Source organism: Empidonax traillii, unplaced genomic scaffold (assembly GCF_003031625.1).
Source record: "Empidonax traillii isolate 1590-97213 ecotype Southwest subspecies unplaced genomic scaffold, ASM303162v1 scaffold103:size1334136, whole genome shotgun sequence".
Taxonomy (NCBI): domain Eukaryota; kingdom Metazoa; phylum Chordata; class Aves; order Passeriformes; family Tyrannidae; genus Empidonax; species Empidonax traillii.
Genome location: NW_020955296.1, coordinates 860,114 through 881,609, shown reverse-complemented (window position 1 = coordinate 881,609; position 21,496 = coordinate 860,114). Strand labels below are relative to the sequence as shown.

The 21,496-nt window shown below is 37.4% G+C and overlaps 1 protein-coding gene across 2 annotated transcripts; it reads right to left on the bottom strand.

The window, feature by feature from the left end:
* Nucleotides 1–4,987: 4,987 nt before the first annotated feature.
* Nucleotides 4,988–21,327, bottom strand: APIP (APAF1 interacting protein). Of its 2 annotated transcripts, none has more exons than XM_027882208.1 (8): nucleotides 21,215–21,327; nucleotides 15,728–15,828; nucleotides 12,682–12,730; nucleotides 11,225–11,342; nucleotides 10,038–10,173; nucleotides 7,319–7,486; nucleotides 6,670–6,792; nucleotides 4,988–5,429 (listed from the first exon to the last, which is right to left on the bottom strand). In XM_027882208.1, exons 1-7 carry the CDS (start codon nucleotides 21,242–21,244, stop codon nucleotides 6,693–6,695), a joined length of 702 nt encoding a protein of 233 aa, XP_027738009.1. In that variant the 5' UTR covers nucleotides 21,245–21,327; the 3' UTR covers nucleotides 4,988–5,429; nucleotides 6,670–6,692. The 2 variants fall into 2 exon arrangements, with proteins under 2 accessions (XP_027738009.1, XP_027738008.1); XM_027882207.1 differs by lacking the exon at nucleotides 21,215–21,327 and adding an exon at nucleotides 20,664–20,769.
* Nucleotides 21,328–21,496: the final 169 nt, after the last annotated feature.

Genomic DNA, 21,496 nt, shown 5'->3' with positions numbered 1-21,496 from the left:
GGTGAAAACTGTGACAAATTCTCCAAATAAAACCTTAAAGCATGCAACTGAATTTAAAATGGAAGTCAGAGACCTCTAGCCCTAAGTATTACGTTCAGAAACAGAATTGTTGTGTGCCTTGATTTTTAATTGCTAATGTACTTTCTCTTGAGCTCCTTCTGCCAAACTCCTATGTGGACAGTTCTTCATTTATATACAAGTTAAAAAAACCCACTTGCTATGCTTTCTGTAGGTGTAGCCCTGAACCCTTGTTTTTGTGGTACATGCAGTATTTCCAAAGTTATCATGACCTGAAGGCGAGGGCATCAAATAAAATGATGACCCAAGAAGATGTGGTAGCTTGATTTTGAACACGACACAAGTCATAAAAGGAATAATTTTTTTATTGTATTAATTAAGTTGCAGGGACTGTTAAGTTAAACTTAAAATAACCCTTTTAACAGTTGTTGAGGATAATGAATTACCCAGGAGGAGTTAGAGCCTGCAGCTGCCAAGTAAAGTGCTTGGAGACTTGAGATAGAAGTGAAGGATAAGAAGCAGCTTTCATACATTCAAATAAATTACATGTTGGGCTTGGCTTAATCCTGGCATCAGAATGATCTCAGGGGTTTTCCCTACATTATCTTAGTCTATGATTATGCAAATATCCTTTTAATGTAGTGACTCCTTAACAGGAAATCAGTCTCATACTTGCTCATATGCTCTTGCAGTCAACAGACACTTGCTTGCAAAATCCTAGTGTGTCTGAGATACAAAAGGCACATTAACTGTTTTAAGTACCAAAATTTTGCAAACATACAATAACAGGACATGCCCAGATATGTCAAGGATATAGCAGATGAATCAGGAAAGAGATGTTTCCTAACACAAAAATATTCTTGGGTTTGAAAGTTCAACCAGAATGCAAATGGTACAAAGTTCACATTTGGTTTCAAAGACTGTAAAGAAATCATGAGGGGGGGACAATTTTATAGAAAAGCAGGATTGAAACTGAATAAAATATGGAAATGAGACAAAGCATAAAGACAAAAGAAATGTAATCATTAGTGTTAAATGCAGAGCAACCTGCAGAGCCCAGGTAATCTACTGACATACCACAGTGACGTTGTTTTCAGGAACTGCACTGAAATGGGGACTGTGAAGGTAACTTGCTTTGTCTGGAGAACAGGAATTTAAAAATGACATTTTAAAAGAGATGTTTCATCTGGAAATACAGCTGGTTTCCTTTGGGAGGTGAGGAATTGAAATCACAAAAATTGTGCTGTGTTACTTGTGGTAGTATTTATATCTGAGGAAGCAGGAGAGCTTAGTTCCTGATTTCTTGCTTTTGTAAATTTCTAGGTGAAATTAGTTTATGTAACCTTTTTCCTTAAAACTACAGGTTTCTAGAATAGAAAGAAACAGCAGTTAAGCACTTGAGGATGAACTGGGATACACTAGTGATATGTTGCAGCTTGTACTCAAGGTGATCCCCCCTGTGCTTTCCCCCCCTCCACTGAAACAAAGACAGCTAAATCCTTGGGGAGCCTAATGAAACTAAGCACCTAACTTTCCAATGAGATTTAGGGTAGTATCTGATTCATTCAAGCTCTTTTGAAATTCCCATCAAAGTGAACTGTTCAAGGCATGACCTTAAGGTAACACTCGAATCAGCCACAAAATCTAGACTTCCAGCTCTTTGTTTTAAATGTAAGACCTATTCTTTCTTCTATATCCAGCGTATTCTGTTTGTAATTACCAGAAATTACCATTAGAGAAATCGGAGCTAATGTGAGGCTCATTAAGGAGCAAGAATTTATGTTTAACTATTTTAAAAAATTCTTGTTGATCTGGTTTCTGGAGATCAAACCTGTAATTTTATCTGTCATAGATGAGAGAAACTTGCTAGTACAACAGCACAGTATCTTAGAGGAAAAAAACTCAACACACATATGCAAGTATAGAGAGAGAGAGAGAGAACGTTTGTAAATGCTATTCAGACTACGTGAATTTCCACAATTCCCCATTAAATCCCACCTAGACAAACTCACTTAGCCCATTTTCTGTACTGAGCACTAGCCAGTCACTAGTCCTCTTCTGACTGTTCTAGCAAAATCCAGTAGATGCTAGATTAAGCCTGAAGACTATAGAAAAATCTAAAAATTTAGTTTTTCAAAACGCTTTTGATTTCAATAGATTAAAATCCTAAGAAACAGACAATGGTTGAGCTTACTTTCGAGGTTTCATCTCCAAAATAATTTTGCCATGGTGCACTCAGTGTGCTGAAACCCTAGCACTCCAATTTAGCAGAAACATGACGCTGTGCTAATGATGTCAACCAAAAAATAGTGAGATTTTATTTACCATCTGATTTACATAATAAAACCTTGGGCAGTACCAGGATAAATGCCTGAGAGCTCTTTTTCAGATTCAGGGACCTAAAAATTTGCTTTTTTAAAAATCACATCAGGTAGCATTCTTCTGGACTAACAGCTTTTAGCATAAAGCTGGCTTGAAATAAAACCAAATATAAAGATCCACCAACTTCTAGGAAAGCTTTGATGAGCTCGTAGCAAAGGGCCGTCACAGGCACCTCTACACCCTCTGCTACAAAAGTCTCTCAGCTCAGAGGGCTCTGGGTCTGTAAGGCACAATCTAAATTTCACCTAACAAGTAGGAAAAGAAAACAAAAAAAAAGCCTGCAAGGGCTCACCTCCCCTTAGAACAAAACCTAAATGAAAGTCCAAAGTGACTTGAAAAATGAAGCAGTCTCCTAATTTCCTTATAGCTTACAAATCTCTAGAGATAACTCCCTTCCGCAGGAATGCCTAAATTTGAATCTCCTCAGAGCTTTTTTAACACTTTTGTAATTAGGAAGGATTAATATCAAACTATGTATTTTCTTCTACTGCTTGATACAATAATAATCCATTTAAAGTGCTCCAGGGAATTTTTTGCCCATTTGCCATCTCCTGTAAAATAACAAGAAATTGTTGCAAACCTATATGTCAAAAAAGCATGGCAAAAAACAATTTAGAGGAAGGCTACTGGTTTATTTGTATTGTGCCATTAGACAGTGAATTTTTTTGATGTTAACTTTTAAATTACAATTTCAGAGATAAAGCAAATAGGATGCCAGTTGTTCAGGCATTACAGCTTTCACTACAGAACATATATTGGCATCATAACTGCTTACTCTAAGTTACGAGTTCTATCTTTTAATGTTTCAAGATGCTGTATTCTGCAGTTTTATTTCCTTCTTGGAAAGCAAACAGGATGTTTGGTAGGAAGTTACTTTTATTGAGAAATGTTGGAACTTACTTAGCTTTTTGGATGAGCCACTTGAAACGAGAATTATGTCATTTTGACATAAGCCTATCTGGTGATACTAAACCCAGATAATCGGCTCAGTGGAGATCAGGCTTTCGCTGCAAACATATAAAAATATCTAGCTGGTTTTTTAGCCCACAATTCACATCAGCAAATTATATTCACTTAAAAATTATGCGAGCTTAGAAGTTTTAAATCACATGAGCAGTTTTCCTACTTTTTGTTCTACATAATTGGATCTGAACTGAAAGAGCATTCTGAACACTCCAAAAACAGTAATCATTTCACAAGTTTATGAAGCCACCAGAGTTGTAAAGGCATTAATTTCTTTGATGAGAGTTCATATGAGAAGAGTGCATTTAGCTAATTTCCATATCACTGGATGGGACTCAAAATATCTTGGAATCCTGTGTGACAAAACTTCTTAGCTACTATAGAAATTGGATGTTTTACACAAATTTTAGAAAGGCTACAGAGTGGCAAATTGGAGCTGGAAGAGAAAGTGAATATTTGTAATTAGCATGACCCTAGAGGAATATATTTGGCAAAAAAACCTTTCCTCGTGAGTGTTCTTTTATGGTTTGTTATTATACATGCAAAACAAACCAACACTAAGCATAAATATACTTCTTTATACATTCCTTATACTTACAAAACATCAGCATTATGAAATAATACAATTATGAACTATCCTGAAAGCATCATCAGAATATCACAGGAATTTACTTTTTGCAGAAATCAGGCAGTTTAAATATTTGCCACTGACAAACAAGCGTCTAATACTGAAAAAATGTATTGATAAACATATAGCCAACAACCTGCAGTAAGGCAGTGATAACCACTATTTCACAATAACCAAGGTCACCCACACCCCGTAAGGCTTAAGGGTTGCACACTGCAGGTACAGCACTACAGGGAAGCTGTAGTAGGTATAGCACTGTAGGGAAGGACTAACATGCCCAACATTTACAAGACATTGAATTTAACTGTCATCTCCAGGAAAAGGGGAAAGTGGTGTCTGCTATCTCCAGCACCAGCCCTCTTATCTTTTGCCCTGGCTCTGGTTCTCTGTGAACACACCTTTGACTGGTGGCTTATTAAGAAATAATTTAGTCATTTTCTTTGCCCAACTCCCACTTTTAGGTTGAGGAGTTAATTCACCTCATGGAAGCTCAAAAAAACAGTCGGAACGTTGTAAGAAAAAGTGGTGGGAATGCACGGCCCCTAGTAGAGAATAAGGTCACAGTCAGTGCTTACCCTGTCTCAATTCACCCTTGGGAACAGAGTCTCAACACTCAGTCTGAAAACTGGTCACTGAAGGCTTACACTAATGCCACTGGGGAGCCATTGCAGAAGATTTTGAAAGGCACTGTGTCATAAATATGCAATACTACATTTTAATGAGCACTTTGATTAAATCTACCTTAGGGGGGCTAATCAGAGGTCATAAAAAGCTGTTTTAAAGTTGCAATAAACAAAATCTTGCTCAAAGTGAAGGAATGTAAAGATGTAAAAACCAGACAAGACCCACAGCAGTCTTTCAGTAACAACTACAAAATACCCACTATAAAATTATGTGTTTCCTACTCATTAGAATGACAATTAGGAGAATTTAAAAATACGTATGCTACAGGCTTAAGTAAAAAAAAAAAAGACCTATGAACATGGCATGAAGGAATCACAGTTCAAACAATGCTTTAAACTTTATTAACTTCTAATTAAGGGGTTGTCCTCACTTTTTTTCCTGAAGAATAAAAGCTACTACAACTTTCAGAAGTAGAGAGTTACAACAACGTAAATGATGTAGAATTACAGCAGGATCAGCCAATGCAGGTTGTTGAAATGTCAATTTTTAAGGCACACAGACAAAATGTCAGGTTAGTTCTCCATAGCCGTTCAAAATCTTTTTTTTGCATCTCAGTTTTCATTCCTGCTACTGTAGCGCTCAACAGGATTCCCAAATAGCAATTCAGTTGTCTTGAAGTCTCCTTTTCTTCTCGGATGTGTTGAACAGTCTAAAACTGCCTGCTGGCATCTGTCAATCCCCTGAGTATAACAGCACCCCCTTCTGGCTTCAAGTGTGAGTTGAAATCTGGAACTCCCATCACCATGTAAGAAACCTGGACAGGAGAAACAAGGTAAAAGTGAAAATATTCTAAAACTAGGTATTTAGTCTCAATAAATAGGCAAAGGAATACTAATGCCACTACAGTAGCCCAACCTATTCAATTTTAGGGGCTGAGGTGCAATTTTAGAAAGGTTCTCATGGGACATGAGGTAGCTCTGTGCAGGTGTGGCAGCCAGCATGTCTTCATCACTGTATGCAGTGGCAGCACTCCAAATGCCTGCTAATGCAGAGACTCACTGACAGCAAGCCTCCTGTCCAGCTGCTTCATCCTCCAGTGTGGGCATAAAGGCTAATGATCCAAGTCCCTGTCTGTTCTGGGCTCATGCAGCCTGAGCAACCATTTGTCATTTCTTCTGATGAAAACGTGGTGGGTGCAGTGGATTATCTGATAGGACGACTCTGCAACAAGTTAGCCTATCCTGTTTAATTACACCACCACTTTGGCCAAGAAATCCCTTTATAATCTCTGTACTGGTATCTTTAAACTTGCTTATGTTTTCAGGAAGAGGTGTCTCAAACTCTGAAGTGTTATGCTACCACTGTGTTTTGCCATACAAGCTGTACATTGCTTTTGTAAGAACTGTTTCGGGGATCCTTCATGTTATCTTATGTTATCTATGTTATCTGTGTGCTTTTACTCCAAACACTTTCTTAAAAAAACTTTAAAAACTGATAATTGCTGCAGTAGAAAACAGAAAGTCAAGGTACTTCACTACGTGAGGGAAAGAGGTGACAGTAATCAGTGAAACTCTAATTGCAACCAGCCAAGTCTGCTGAAGGAAAAACACAAATTCACAAAACCCCCCAACCAATGTGCCATACAAGTAACACCAGGGATGGACTGAAATCAAATCTGATCCTGCAAGCTGAAGAACAACTGTGGGTGTTCAGACGTCCCTGTACAAATTAGCTAACTAGGCTGGGGTTTTCTTAGTCCACTGCTTTCACTGGTAATCCTTGGTACTGTTTTGTTTTAAAAAGCAATTGCACTCCATGTTGTAAACAGGTGCTAAATATGCACAAAACACACTTGACTATTAATATATTTTTTTTTGTTGCATTGTGTGGAAAAGGAACATTATTTCAGGCATAGATGTAATTGCCGTGGTAACAAAGTAGACTGGGGGAAGATGAGCAATACTGAAGTTTCCTGAGTGGGAAAGAAGACTAAAGTGATGGTGTCATCTGAGTCCCTCCCTCCAAACAGATCATCTGTACAGATAAATTCACACCTGAATATAAATGTTGTTGACATTTACAAGATCCCGTTTTCTCCAGCTGGATGTTTTGAAGGATCTAGCCCATGCTGCTTCATCTGCACTGCGATATCAAACAAGTAATCATAACACTCACACCTAAAATTAATTAAGAAAAAAAGTGAAATGTAAGTAAGGCTCAAGTCTTACCATGTTTTATGAAAACTACTATTTTCTTTCCTTCAGCTTTATATCACCAGTGCAACAGTCTAAAGGGACAGCCCTATTACTGTTATTTCCAATCCTGTGGTATGGCAAGTGCCCAGCATTTTTATTGCATTTCTATCAGCAGATGAAAGTAAATTCCAAAAATGGTACTAGGGAAGACTGTACAAACAGCATTGGCAGATGTCATAAAAAAGCAGGGATTCCCTGCAGGTTTCATATGAGGAGGGACTTGTCCATATGAAAGAAAAATGTTGGCAACTTTATTAGCCAACACTGATATGAAAGAAAAATGAAGCAATGAAATCATGGATGAACCCACTCCCAAAAGCTCCCTCTGCATGCAGTGAGGCCTTAATGCTCTCAGTCATTGTCCATGGGCTTAATGTCCATGACATTAAGTTCACGAAGATTTTGAGGTATAGCAGCAAAAGACAGCACGTTGCTAAGTTGTACTCACATTGTTTTGGCTTTTTCCCATGTTCCTCCCCATACATAAACACCATGACGTCTGACCAATACAGCACAAGAGTCTGGGTATTTTTCCATTGCATGTGCCATTCTTTCCTTGAGATCCTTCTCTTCTGGTGTATTTTCAATAATGGGAACCACTAGCGTATCATCATATCTAAAAGAAATATGAATGTTCATGTATTTAAAAAACCCCTGTTGCTTGGATCTATGAAGTTTTTCCCAAAGAAAGAGATTGTCCTTTGACTGTGTAAAGATGTTAATAAATTTTCAGCACTAATGATTTTATGCTCTTCTCTTGTGAGTCATGCTGTAACATAAGAATTCTCAGGAACATCACTCACTCCCAAACACATACTATGCTGGCAATACCTGAGCTAGACTTGAGGCACAAAAAGAAAAGAACACTTTAATCTATTAGGTGTAGCTGTTTATTCACACATCACTTTGTAGTTGGGTCTCTTTACAACTTTTTCAAACTCTCCATCCTGTATTGGCATCATCTACAAGCTTTACCTTAGATTAAATTATTTAAAAGAATCATATCATGAAGAAGGAAATGAAGCTGTTTGCTGGAGAACAGAAAAAAATTAATTTAGGTAGTCCAAAAAGCCCCTGGAAGATTGTCCTTCTAAGGCATATAAATAGAAACTAGAGTCAACACATGAAAAATAAATTCTCTGTGATGGAGTCATTGGTGGGCTACATGTGATCTTAAGAGAGCCTCAGAACCCCAGTTCCAAAGACAAGATGATGCATGTTACTCAGTGGAACTTGCCTAAGTGTTTCTTCTGAAGGAGGACTGGGATATTTGGCATTGTTTGAACCTTAATTAACACTGGCAGAAACTTGTTTAAATAGTTTTAATAAGTCCCCACTTCAGGTTCAGGTTTATCATTGAGATCACTTAGATATTTCATGAGTGGATGCTCGTAGTACTTACTTTTATAAAACACAGAAAGGAGGCAATGGTAAAAAAACCCCAAAAGCAACAGCTTGTACTTCAAATCCAATATTCAGAAAATGAAAGTCTCATCCCTTACAGTTTCCAATGCTGCTGCTTTCTCAAGGAAGCTATAAAAATAGCCAATGGAGAAAATAAAGTGGCATTGCAGTTTTACTTTGACTCTTATATATACTGACCACCAAAGCTGGATTTGAGGCCAAGTGAGTTTATCGATTGGCTTCCTATGTTCTGCTTTCTATGTGAGCTTGGAAGCAGGTATAAATACCATAACTGATCCCTAATCACAACCATAAGCTTTTTATCAAAAACTAGTATCTATAAAATGTCAAGAAGACTCTGAATGAGCTGATATCTCTTTAGTTTTATGGAAATATAAGCAGCCTACATCTAGTCAAAACTTAATTTAAAATACTTTGTCATAGTCTGGATTTTCAAAGCTATTTACTACTGATCTAATTCTCCTTCTACAGAAGTTGAAGGGAAAACTACTCTGGCATCACTGGAGTCATATTTAGGCAAAAAACCCACTTCTGATTATCATATCTGTAGCATTTTCCAGGATAGCTTCCAATGAGAAACAACATACTTTCAATCCATTTTTTGAAAGGTTCCATTTTCTACTATCAAATTTCTTTGGAATTCAATGGGGAGCCTTGTGTGAGGCAGGACAGTGGAATCATTCTAGTATGGATAAATATGTGGTTATGAGCTATATAATCTGAAACTTTGATTTCTTTACTTTTTCTGGTAAAGTAACAGGATGATACCAGCAACTTGGAGGTGTGGAACCCGATACATATGATGTCTCCTGACTAACATACAATGTCTCCTGACTAATATTTAGCAATATTTGAGAGTTCAAAATGCATATCCAAAATAGAAAATTGATGTGGATGTTTTTAAAACCAGTGCTGTTAGAAAATTCAATACAAGGGATTGTATTTTGCCACATTAAAAACGCACATGCTAATGCTGACAAGAAGGTAAAGTTGGCAAGTCAACCCTAATGGAACAAAATATGCTCAGGCATAAAATCACACATGTCTTGCTCCCTTGCCAAAGGGCAATAGTTAGATACAAAAATTAACATCAAAAAGTGGAAAGAATTTAGCATTTCAATTTCTCATCTACTTGTCACATGTTATATAAATGTTGTTTGCAGATCCCAATTCAACATTCTGTGGGTGGAGACCTCAAAACAAGCCATCACACATAATTTGGAATAACTCAGCACTTACCTCAGAGCTCATCCTTGAAAAGTAATAACATTATCTTTAATGAGCTGTTTATTCTGAATTTTCTTTCAAACTCTGTCAAGTAAAATCTGAAATCCTCTACTCTCTTAACATGCCCTAAACTAGCACAGGCAGTGATATGCGAAGTCCACCCAAATGTAGTTTTTACATGCTATCAATCCAACCTAATGCTAGTTGGCTCCAGTTTCAGCTTAACACTGTGTCAACATCTCAGGATGCAGCTCCTAATTTGGCTTGCTGCTGTAGCTCAACAGACCACAGTAGCCTTGACATTACAAGATTTTTATCTCAGATCTCTTCCAGGGGCTTGCGACCTTACAGAAAGCCAATGACTCATTTATTCCAGAGGTCTTTTAACTTCTTATTCCTAACACTTTGTATTACACACTTTATGCACATAACTTGAATGATTCATCATCTATTTATATTGTTGAAAACAAATGATCAAATATCATGCCTCTTAATTGTTAAGTATAGAGAAGTACCTGTAATAGCCTCCTGAAGTACATTTCTGGATTCCTTTTATCATCTCCTGATGGGTAATACGGAACTCAGTCCCTGGGTAAAGAAGGGTAGCCATAACAGCAGCCTTGGAATGAGTATGGATCACTGCACCTGCCCCTAAGAATATAAGAAGTACAAAAAAAATTAGAGTTAGTTTAAAAATGTATCTATTAGGAAACTTTTATTCACATACTTGATTTAATACCTTTGATTGGGCATCTTAGCAAATGGTGATCTATTGCATTAGAGGAAAAAATATACAGCAACCTAAATGAAGGTATGAGATCTTTACTCACCTATAAAGGATAGTTATGGATCGTCTTAGGACACTAGTGCTAACTTTTAGTTAGTGACAAATTCCAGGAGACAAACTACTTGTATAAATTCAAGGAGAAACACTACTTGTACATTTCTTTAGGTACTGCAGTGACTAGAACACACTATTTATTTTATCAGAGTTCTCAGATTTTAAAGCATTTCCAAACTGATTTGTGAAATGAAAGTTTAGAGACTTTTACTTTGTTTTTATGTCTTCTTCAATTATCCACTGATTCTCTGAAAAAACACCTGTTGTTACCTTACTGCATCATGACGGAAAAACAGGCAGACAATAATTATAATCTACTTATAAAGTTGCAATGTTGCCATTCCTCAGGTACACAGGTAAGCTTCTTGTGCAGGAAGACTAGAAGAGACTCCCTAAATCCTTTTTAAAACAACAGATGTAAATCCTACACATCAAAAGCTCTATATTACTGTCCACCTGCAAAAGAAAAGTTTCATACCTTTTTCACCTATTCATAATTCATAATTGTTAATCTCAGCCAGTGGATGCAACGGGATCTAAACCATAGCTGCTGAATAGGCAAAACTAGGTTTAAAACTGCTGTAAATCCCTCAGCTTCCCCCACAACCTACCAATATTCTGCACTAAAAATTAGTGATGATGATCAAGGAATAGTTATACAAGAAGATGAAATTGTAAATCACACTGATAGGATGTTACTATGGATTCCCTTCCTATCTTTGCAAATCAATTTATTTTACAGTTTCATGTTTGTTTCATTGTAACTTCTATACATAAAGAATATGGTATTGAATATCAATTTTGTGGATGTATATTTACAGTGTTTCAGACATAGCTCAACTAAAAACATTTGCTACATACCTCTCATAGTGTAGGCATTCATAAACAGAGGTGTGCATTGGCTTTTCTTTAGCTTCTTGTGCAGTGGAGGACCACTGATGTCCTGTTCATTCATGTCACAAACAAACATATCTTCTGGCTGTAAGAATGAAGAAACTATTTTGACCTGTGATGACGACTTGAATAGCTTTGTTTTCCTTCTAGGGAAACAAATACATATGCACCACATATTTAACATACATTTTATATGTATACATTTATAGATATATTATTTAATAACTTTATTAAAGTGCTAGAATGTACCACATTTATTCAAGCTTCTCATAGTACTTAATGACATTGTGTAATAGGAATTAATTTTAGGTACTCTTTTTATTAGGAATGATGCCAAGCGGGTATTTGTAAAACTACTGCCTTCTCAGAAAGGAGGCAGCCTGTATTAAATAACAGAAAATAGATCAAAAGGAAAAGTAGTAACTGATTTAAAAAAAAAAAAAAAAGTAGATGTACTTTTCTTTCCCAACTTAAACAACCAACAAAGGACACAAATTAAACTTACAAATAACCTATTCAACTTGCAGAACTATTTCTTTTTAAACCTTGCCTTTAGTAGCTTTACATGAATGGTACATTTGCATCAATTAGATACTCATAATAGTACAAAGAATTGTTAAGGGAACTAATAAAACTTTCTTTTAAACGTTATCTTAACAGTCAGCAGAAAATACAGTTGCAAGAGATTTCCTCACTCACTGCATTCAAGTCACTGCTACAGATAGCACAGAACAGACTATCATGGTTATCTTACGTACCTCTGCCTGCCTTACTTGTCCCCAAACACTGCCACGAAACCCCATGTTTCTGTCAGTGAAGGGATTCCTTTTACTCCTCATGATATTTATCCTCAGAGCTATGAAATGACAAATCCTTTCCACGCATTATGCTATTCTGGGGGAGTTCCTGCTGTCATCAAATAGTTATCATTTACCATTCTCCCCTTTACTTACATTTTGGGGTTTTTTTTGGAAAAGAGACAGATAGACAAGGTCACCTTTGCATGTGGAGAGCCCAAATATTTACTGAGACTATCAAGAAAAAATATTTGTAATCACTCAAATGAAAATAAACAGTGATGAGGTGTTAATGCTTCTTTATGTACGTGCCAGAGTAACTTGAAACTGTGGCCAGACAGTACAAAGATAATCAAGACTGACAAAGAATAAAGCCGCACTTGAGTTCAAATCTCACATGGTTTTGTGTTGATTTAAAGCAAAGAGATCCTCAAGACTAATATACACTGAAACACATACTGGCTTGCTATGGTAGTGGAGTACTGGGAGAAATCATCAGTTGTTCCAGTAAGGTAGTCAACAGTATAACAAGTTTCCAACTTCACATAAGAAAAAATGAAACTCTAAACAAAGGCAGTTTCATGCATTTCAAGATGAGCTCTGAGGCAAAAGTACACCTTAACATACCTGTATTCTTTCCTTTTGGACTCCTGAAGGAGCGATGTAGATTTCATTCCTATGAAAAGTTGCAGACCAGGAAAATCAGTAAACACAGCTGAACAATGACTTTTCAACTGCACAGGCATTGGAGCTCTTGATCCACTGAAAAGGAAATAGCAAATCTAGCCCCTAATAATTTTCTTGCTCCTTCCATACATTGACATGTAGAACGTCTTCCAAATAGAACCAAAACATAAAAAGGCCTATAAAATCTTTAACTTGTGGGGGCACAAACCCCTGCTTTCAACTTTGTAAGAGATCTGAAACACAGGTAGGAAGTGTAAAAAAAAAAACAAAGCACCTCTCCCTGCTATAATTCAAACTCTAATTCCCAGAATTCAGAATAAAAATTAAATAAGAAATTGCAAGCAGATACTGATGTGTCACAAAGCAGGTCACAAAACTATTACTAAAAAATCCACAGACTACCCATCAACAGTAATAATTATCTGTAGCATTCTTCAGTATAAATACTTTACTTTTTAACTGTGTAGTTTAGGGGTTTTGTGCAGTTATATATTTATTTGTATTGATAAAGAGATAACACTGATACAATGAAATTAAATGAAATTCAAGTAGAAGTGCATGAAGTGCATCACTTCTTGCAAGGTCTACATGAACAAAAACTATAAAAATTGATTAAAATTAAAATTATTTTAAGATGGTATCTGAATTATTCTCCTTATTAGCAAAAAAATCCCAACTAGATTAGCTCTCTCAATTGTAATCACTATTTGGCCTCAACAGTCACATAGTAAATTCAGGAGCACAGAGACATCTAGTGAATAATTAGTTAAGTTACAGGTACATTTCCTACCGACCATGAGAAGTTTGTGTTTCTGGACAAGAGCAATGGAGATGGTGAAGGGTTCGGATCACAAATCTTATGAGGAGTGGCTGAAGGAGCTGGGGTTGTTTAGCCTGGAGAAAAGGAGGCTCAGGGAAGACCTCATCACTCTCTACTAACTACCTGAAAGAGGTTGTAGCCAGGTGGGGGATCAGACTCTTCTCCAAGGTAACAAGTAATGGAGAACTGGAAATGGCCTCAAGTTGCACAAAGGGGGGTTTAGATTTCATATTAGGAAAAGTTTTTTCACTGAAAGGGTTGTCAAGCACTGGAACAAGCTGCCCAGGGAAGCAGCTGGCTCACCATCTCTGGAAGTGTTCAAAACACTTTAGGTGCAGTGCTTAGGAATGTGTTTTAGTGGTGAACTTGGCAGTGATAGCTTTATAGTTGGACTCGAGGATCTTAATGGTCTGTATCAACCTAAACAACTCTGTGATTTTAACTCTTCCAAAAATAAAACCTCTTATGATGATGTACATCAAAATGTAGCTTTATCACATTTGTAGTTTTTAACATTCATGAATTAACACTGCCAACATTGCATTAATTTAGTCTTAATTCCTTTGCCTGAGCAAGATGATTGAGAGAACAGCATATTGAGAAATCAAGTGGTGATTCAGCTACTAATGAAAGACAGGTAATTTTTTTTTTAAACAGACTTTTTTCTTTTTAACCAGAAAGGAAAACTGATGATGAAATACAGCCTTCAAAATACAAGATACCTGACAATGAATTCTAGATCCATTTTTTAGTATGTTATCCTGTGTCCAAAGTGGCTTTTTTTTTTTTTTGAGTAGTTGATATGAACATTGAGTAATGCTGATTAGGATTAGCTGGTAAAACCAGTTGTTACGTTTGAATCAAATTGTAATTGTTCACTATTTCCTATGTAATGATTCTAAGACAGTCTGATTTCTGCCTTATAACTTCTCATTTTGAGACAAAGCTACTGCTACTGTAGATATAAAGCAGTATAGTACACACACACAACAATTCCTAGACCATGTACAATATTGATATCAACTAAAAAAATGTATTTATTTAGGTGTAGTCTGTGCAACCAAGTAATAGAACTGTTGAAGAAAACCATACTACTGTGTTAGTGAATTCTCTGATAATGCCATTTGTCTTGCCATAACCAACATGAGTCACACTGAAATGACAAAGAAAAATACGCTGCATTTAGCTACTGATGAAAAATTAGTGCTAGAAAGATCTTTCCATAGACAAATTTAAAAACAAAAATTAACCCTCTTATCATTGCTCTCATTATTATTACTACTCTGGCTTTGCTGGCAAAATCAAGCAGGGAGGTGAAATGGCCTGCACAAAGTCCAAACAGCACAAATATTTGCATTTAGAATCTTTTCTTCCTATATATACATATATATATAATATATATATTTGAATAGCAATGGCTGTTTGTGCATGCATGCAAGTGTATATTAGAAAAATGAGAAGTCAGACACTCTCAAGATAGTATCACAACCCTGTGACTGGGGACAGAATTGCAGGCTCTGTGTAAGGCATTTTGCAGAATGAGGACTTTTTTAGTGGCCACTGAGAGGAGCTCTGTCTCCACTAAAAGCTTGGGAATTATGAATAGGGGGGAGACAAGCAAATTAAAACAGAAAGCGGTGCTTCTTAGTAGCAGATATACACCAAAATTGTTGCTATTACCTGTCCTGCTTTAATTATATGTTAAGTATGTCTCCTTAGAAATTATCTCAGTAGAATAGTAATCTGCTTCTTAAAGGAAATTACTTGCCTGCAAAATGTGTAGGGTGAGATTGATCTCATTTAACCACAGGCATTTGAAAGTCGTGTGCCTGGTGTAACCCACTCTAAATTCCATAGTCAATGGAATGAAAAAGAGGGAATGCATTGTTCTTTAAAGACAATTCATCTACCTTAAACAAAGATAGGAAAAGGACAGAAAAAAGTCACCCTCTGAAGTTGTCTCTCTCCATTGAACGGAATGCAGTGATTAATTCAGACTAGTCATCTCCCTTCTATATGGTTAAATTTGGCAGACTGCTCATTTCCCCCTCCACCTTCTTGCTCACTCACTTTCATTTTTCATGGAACAGAAATGCCCTCACCAACCACTAAAGGCAGCCAGCCCCTCTCCAACCATCACATTGTTTCTCTTTCATCATTACTTACCCATGTTTCAAGCTGATTCCTCCACCAGTTCCCGTCACCCAGCCTAAACCATAAAACAGTCTACAAAGCTCTGGGATAAGATTCCTTGGATGTAACTTATCCTAGAAATAAATTAAGGAAATAAATAAAAAACATCAGATAAGCCACAAACCTAAGAATTTAAATTCTGAAACTGAGTTTAAAGGAGTACTACCTTTGTATTGCAGTACAACAGTCTAATTTATGCTTATGAACTTCACACACAAAATGACTGCGAGTTTCCATTATGCCTTTTAGGCTTTGCCAGGGACACTCACACCTTGAAACAAACAAACAAACCCCCTATATAAAATGCACATCTGATTATCCTTCACAAAAAAAGGTCTCATTTCGAGTTTGAGTGCAGCAGCCCACAGATATTACACCAGCCAGATTATGTCATGCACTATTGCCACAAGATAAAAAGGGAAAATAAATGCATCTAACACACATTTTGAAAAGCTCAGCTAATAGTTTTTCCCATCCAATGTTTTCTGTAAGTTTATTTTGCTTGATTTACAAATTTCAGTAGAACAGATTTTAGTAGTTGTTGTATATTTTTAAATAGCAGTCAACAATATCATAGAAAATATAGTCAAATTATTTTGTGAACTTCACATTCCTGTATTTTTACAATGTGAGGTTACTTCACATGCAGTTTAGCCAGAAGGCAAATTGCATTATTTTAACATTTCTTTCAGAAGGAAAAAAAGTTCTAATTTTTTTCCATATTCCATTGCTTATTACATCAATAACTAAATCTGTATCTATATACTAAACAAAGGTATCTGTAGTGTCAGAGATTCATTTATAGTTAATCTAAAACAGAATGGCTTTACAGTGCAAGTCAAAACTATTCATTGGAAATCCCAAAAATGATTCTGCACTGAACGTATACAACTAAGAAAGCTGTACCTCACAGGTAGTGGTCTTTAATAAGTGAGGACTACATTGGAAAACAAAAAAAAATTGAATATTGGAATCATTTACCTGAGAAATGTAACCAGTAATCACAGAGAAAGCTGTGAGATGCTACTTTAATCCATGCTGCATGCTTGAATTTATGTATTTATGCATTGTGTGGAGTATTTCTTTCAGCTTATGTGAATAAAAAGCCAAAATCTTTCCCCATTTACCAGTGTAAAAATAAAAATTGTATGTGCTTTCGCAAAGATCCTGATACGACTGACTGAACTCATCAACTAGGAAATTAAAATAGAGAAACAGAAAATACATTTATGTTAATTTATCTCCCAGAGATAGGATAATATTTCCACCTCATTACCTCAGTAATACAGCCACTTTTTCTCTTGTATGGGTTTCATCTGAACTGGGATTCAGTTCAGATGCTGTTCCTGCCTCCTCTGATTTCCTTTCTATTATTGAAAGCATCTTTTAATATATTAAAAAAAAAAATCATCATTTTACTCATCTGAAGCAATAGAAACAAGACTCTAACCAGCACTCCTGGAAACTTACGAAGAAGTCAAGATTTTTAAAGAGCCATGAACTGAACACTCATCAGTTCACATACCTGAAACAATTAGAACAGCAAATAAAAGAGTACAATGAAAGAAAAAAGACCCCAGGCCAAATAAACAAACACCTAAACTAAGAGTGAAAAAAACCCCACCAGAGATCTTCCCCATTCACACAACTGAAAATGAAACCCCTTCTTTCCAGCTCTTTGTCACTGAAAATAATAAGATAAATGAAGTTTACTCCGACTAGTGAAACATTCCTCAAATACTAATGACTCTGAAATGTACTGTGGATGGAAAATATTAACACGTGTGTCATTTGTTTACAAATATAAAGCAAGGACATAGTATGTATAAACTATGAGTCCCTGTTTTGTTGTTCTGATTTATTTATACAGAATTAATAGCTGTACATAATTTTTATCTATTCATCTATCTCAAAATTGAGTCCCACAGTATTTTGTGTCAACTCTTATTCAAAATTACATCCTTTGTAATTTATTTTTATTTCTAACCTACAAAGTACACTGGTATTTTTTCACTGTGAAGAAAAATTATGTCTCTTCTATTTTTGATGGAATAAACTTATATTAGACAGGTTTCTATTGCTACTATTTATTAAATGTACACAGCCATAGATTATAATAGATTATAAACCCTAGATTTTAACACTCCAATGGTTGTTACATACTTTTCCCTGTTTGATGAATCTAGACATTTCCTGCAAAATTCATATGCATGGGAGTACATAAGTGCGTTTCACCACTTATTAAAAAAAAATTCCAGAAGTTGAGAAATTCCTCTCATCAAGAATAAACATAATCAAGAAATTTTTACTATTTTCCTGCAGATTTGCAGGATTACAAATCAATCCTCAAAGTTTAACAGTATTTTTCCAGGATAGATGGATATTGATGATAACCATAAACTACCTAAATAAAAGTATTACTGTATTTCATATCTAACATTACTGATAATAAAAATTACAGTACTTCCCATAACTAAAAAAATGGTTCTTGCCGTAATGAGCCAGGGAGTGAACACATGTGAAAGCAGTAGACAACTCAACAGGATTATTCTTTGTCAAATCTCACTTGGCAGTACTTTAAAATTTGATTTTTAAGCTGAAGTACAAGTGCCACTGGTTATCTCTTCCTTCCTATCTCTCAGTTAGAATCTGGCCCAGTACTTTTCTGATACAACTAACATGAACAATTTAGTTCTCTGCTGCTACACAGTTGTCACTGTAGCCTAAATTTACACATGCTGTTAGGTATGAAGAAAAACTCCAAGAATTTCCGTGAACTAAAACAAGTGACTAATTTTTAAAACCATTAAATATTATTTAGAAAAAAAAATTGCTGGTGAACTTCTAAACTGTAACTGAGTGGAAGTATTCACTGAAAGTTTTCAGCAGTCAAATCTAAAGAAATTATTGTATTCCACAAGCCTGTCGTTGCTCAAGGAAAAATATTTTTTCCTATTTTATTCAATTCACTGTACCTAATATAATTTCAAAACCAAAGCAAAACAAACCCACTCTCACAAAACAAAAACCCAGAAAACAATATGGATGTAATGGAATGAAAATGAAGGCAGTCCCAGGTTGCTTGTGGAACAAATTTGTAAAGGTTTTGGGGATAATTTGCAAAAGGTGTAAAACTGAACTACAATGTGGATATTTTTACAGATTGTAGTAAATAAACAGTGCCTGAACTAAGTATCCCCCATTCAGAATTGCTGAGAAATCACTATATTTTCCTCAGAAATAAGCACAGACTGCACAGATGAAATCAGACCACTGACATATCGTATTGACGGGCAGTAAACCATGATGAGGTTTCCTTGAATAGCCATGAAGTGCTAAATCTGATGTGGCAAAACAGATCTGTGCTATGCTGTACACATAAAGTGAGAAAAGTACAATCAATAACCTGGTAGATTTCTGTTTAAAATCTGTCTTCATCATAGAAATGGATCAAATAAATCAAAATAGTAAAAATAATGTCATGAGCCTTTAAAAAAATTATTTTCTACAACACCTTCAGCACCACACAATGACTGTATAATGCAAAAGAGAGGGTATTTTTAGGTTAGAAACAAAATAATTCTAAGGAAGAGACAGGAAAGCGATGTGGTGAGAATTCCTCCTCTGCTTAAAAGCTTTGGACTGTCAATTTTTATAGCAACTACAAACCTCCCACTGAAATTGATCATTTATGGCCTTTTCAGATTTTTTTACTGCAGTAACTAGAAGCTTTAATATTTTATAAAATGACAAATGATTAGCTGCTCTACTGCCCACCTTAGTCATTTATGCCCATGAAAGGACATTTCCAAGACAAACGTTTGTTTAGCAGCAAGAATTCACATTAGAGGGGAGTATTTTGTCAACACCCACAGAAGAGAGGGAACAAAAGCAAAAGAAAAAGCAGCACATCAAAACTGGCAGACAGTTGGTTACTTGGTACCAATATCTTTGCTGAAATATTTAGAAAAAAGTGCTACTGTCCCCCACCTCCTCCAATGCCACAGTGACTCTAAAACTGAATGCTCAGTGATTCCTGAGAGTCTAAAGGGTGTAAGAATCAAGCAAAGAGGAACTGGGATTTTGTGACGCCTCAAGACTGCCTCCTGGCCCACAGAACCACAGCAAGCCAAGGCTTTGCCTAACGCAGTCCCTCTGAACAGACAGAACACCTACACAGTGCTGCAGCTGCTGGACGAAAATGCTTCCAGTTGGTGTTGGACTTGCAGGACAAGGGGAGGCACAGGTGCAAGAGCACAGCAGTGGTTCTGAGGCAGGAGACAGGGAGGGTGAATTAATGGAGATGGCAGCCTGGGGCAAGGTTTGGAGTGTCCTACTTTAACCTCATCTTTATAACCTCCAATGACAGCGAGTCTCAAGATCCTCAGGCAATCCATTTAACTGTCTCAGGTTAGAAATATTTTCCTAATATCTACCCTAAACCTTGCTTGATGAAACTTCATTCTCTCCTCTCTTACCTAACAGTTATGTACATAAAAAAGAGGGTCTTCCCTTTCATCTTTCTAACAATATTTTACATTTTAAGACAACAACTCCATCTGCTTCTCATTTTATTTTATAACTAAGGATATTCTTTCCCTCATTCCTGACAGGCCACATTACCAGTCTGCTGATAACCCCCATTTCCCTGTTGTAGGTCCAAGCTGGTCTCTTGACCAGTGCCACACACAGCCTGGAGAGGAATTTTGAACCCCATCCAGGTCATGTTCCATGTGCTCCAGCACAGTGTTTGCTTCGTCTGATGAAGCACAGCACTGCCAACTCACCTTCTGGTTGCGATTATATATAAAACCCCAATCAAAAACAAACAAACAAACAAAAACAAACAGAAAACCCCATCCAAGCAAAAAAAAAAATCACAAACAAACCTAAAAAACCCCAGAGCTACCATAAAAAGGGCCAGAAGTCCTGTAGCTGCAGCCAGACTGACAGCTGACAACATTTTGGGAACCGCGGGGAATTTCCTTACATCTTGATACAGAATCACAAAACTGTTAGAGCTGGAAGGGACCTCTGGAGATCATCCAGTCCAACTCCCCTGCCAAGGCAGTCACCTGGAGCAGGTGACACAGGAACATGTCCAGGTGGGCTTGAACTGTGTCCAGAGAGGGACTCCATGACCTCCTTGTTCCAGCGCTCTGCCACTCTAGACGTAAGTAAGTTCTTCTTCATGTTGAGGTGGAAATTCTCGCGTTTTACTTTATGCCCATTACTCCCCGAACCCTGGAGGCCGAGCACTCTCGGCTCCTGCCGGCTGCACTGCCCGCTGCCCGCCGGGGCACCGTCGGCTCACAGTCAGCTTGTCACCCACCAAGACTCTCAGATCCTCTCTAATAATTACCAACTGCGAAGGCATGGGCTGATTCCTGCAGTTCCCCGCGCAGCCCCGCCCCGCGGTCGCTCCGCTCCCCAGAGCGCAGGGGACCCCCCGGCCGGTACCTGCTCCGCGTCCCCCGCCGCGGTCGCCATGCCAAGGGGTCCTCGCTCGGGGGCTTCTCGCGGGCGCCGCGGGGCGCCTGCGGAGCGCCTGTCATCCCCTGCCCGCGGCACCGCCCCGAACTGGACAGGACTGGGGTGCCGGGCACCTCCCTCGGGCCGGCAGGTGGCAGTGACTGGGGGAGGTGCGGGGGCGGGCGGGGCGTGGGTGTCCCTGCGGCTGGCGTTTGCCCGTGCCCGGGGCGATAGGGGTGCTCGGTGCCGCGGGCGGGGTGGGCGGGGTCG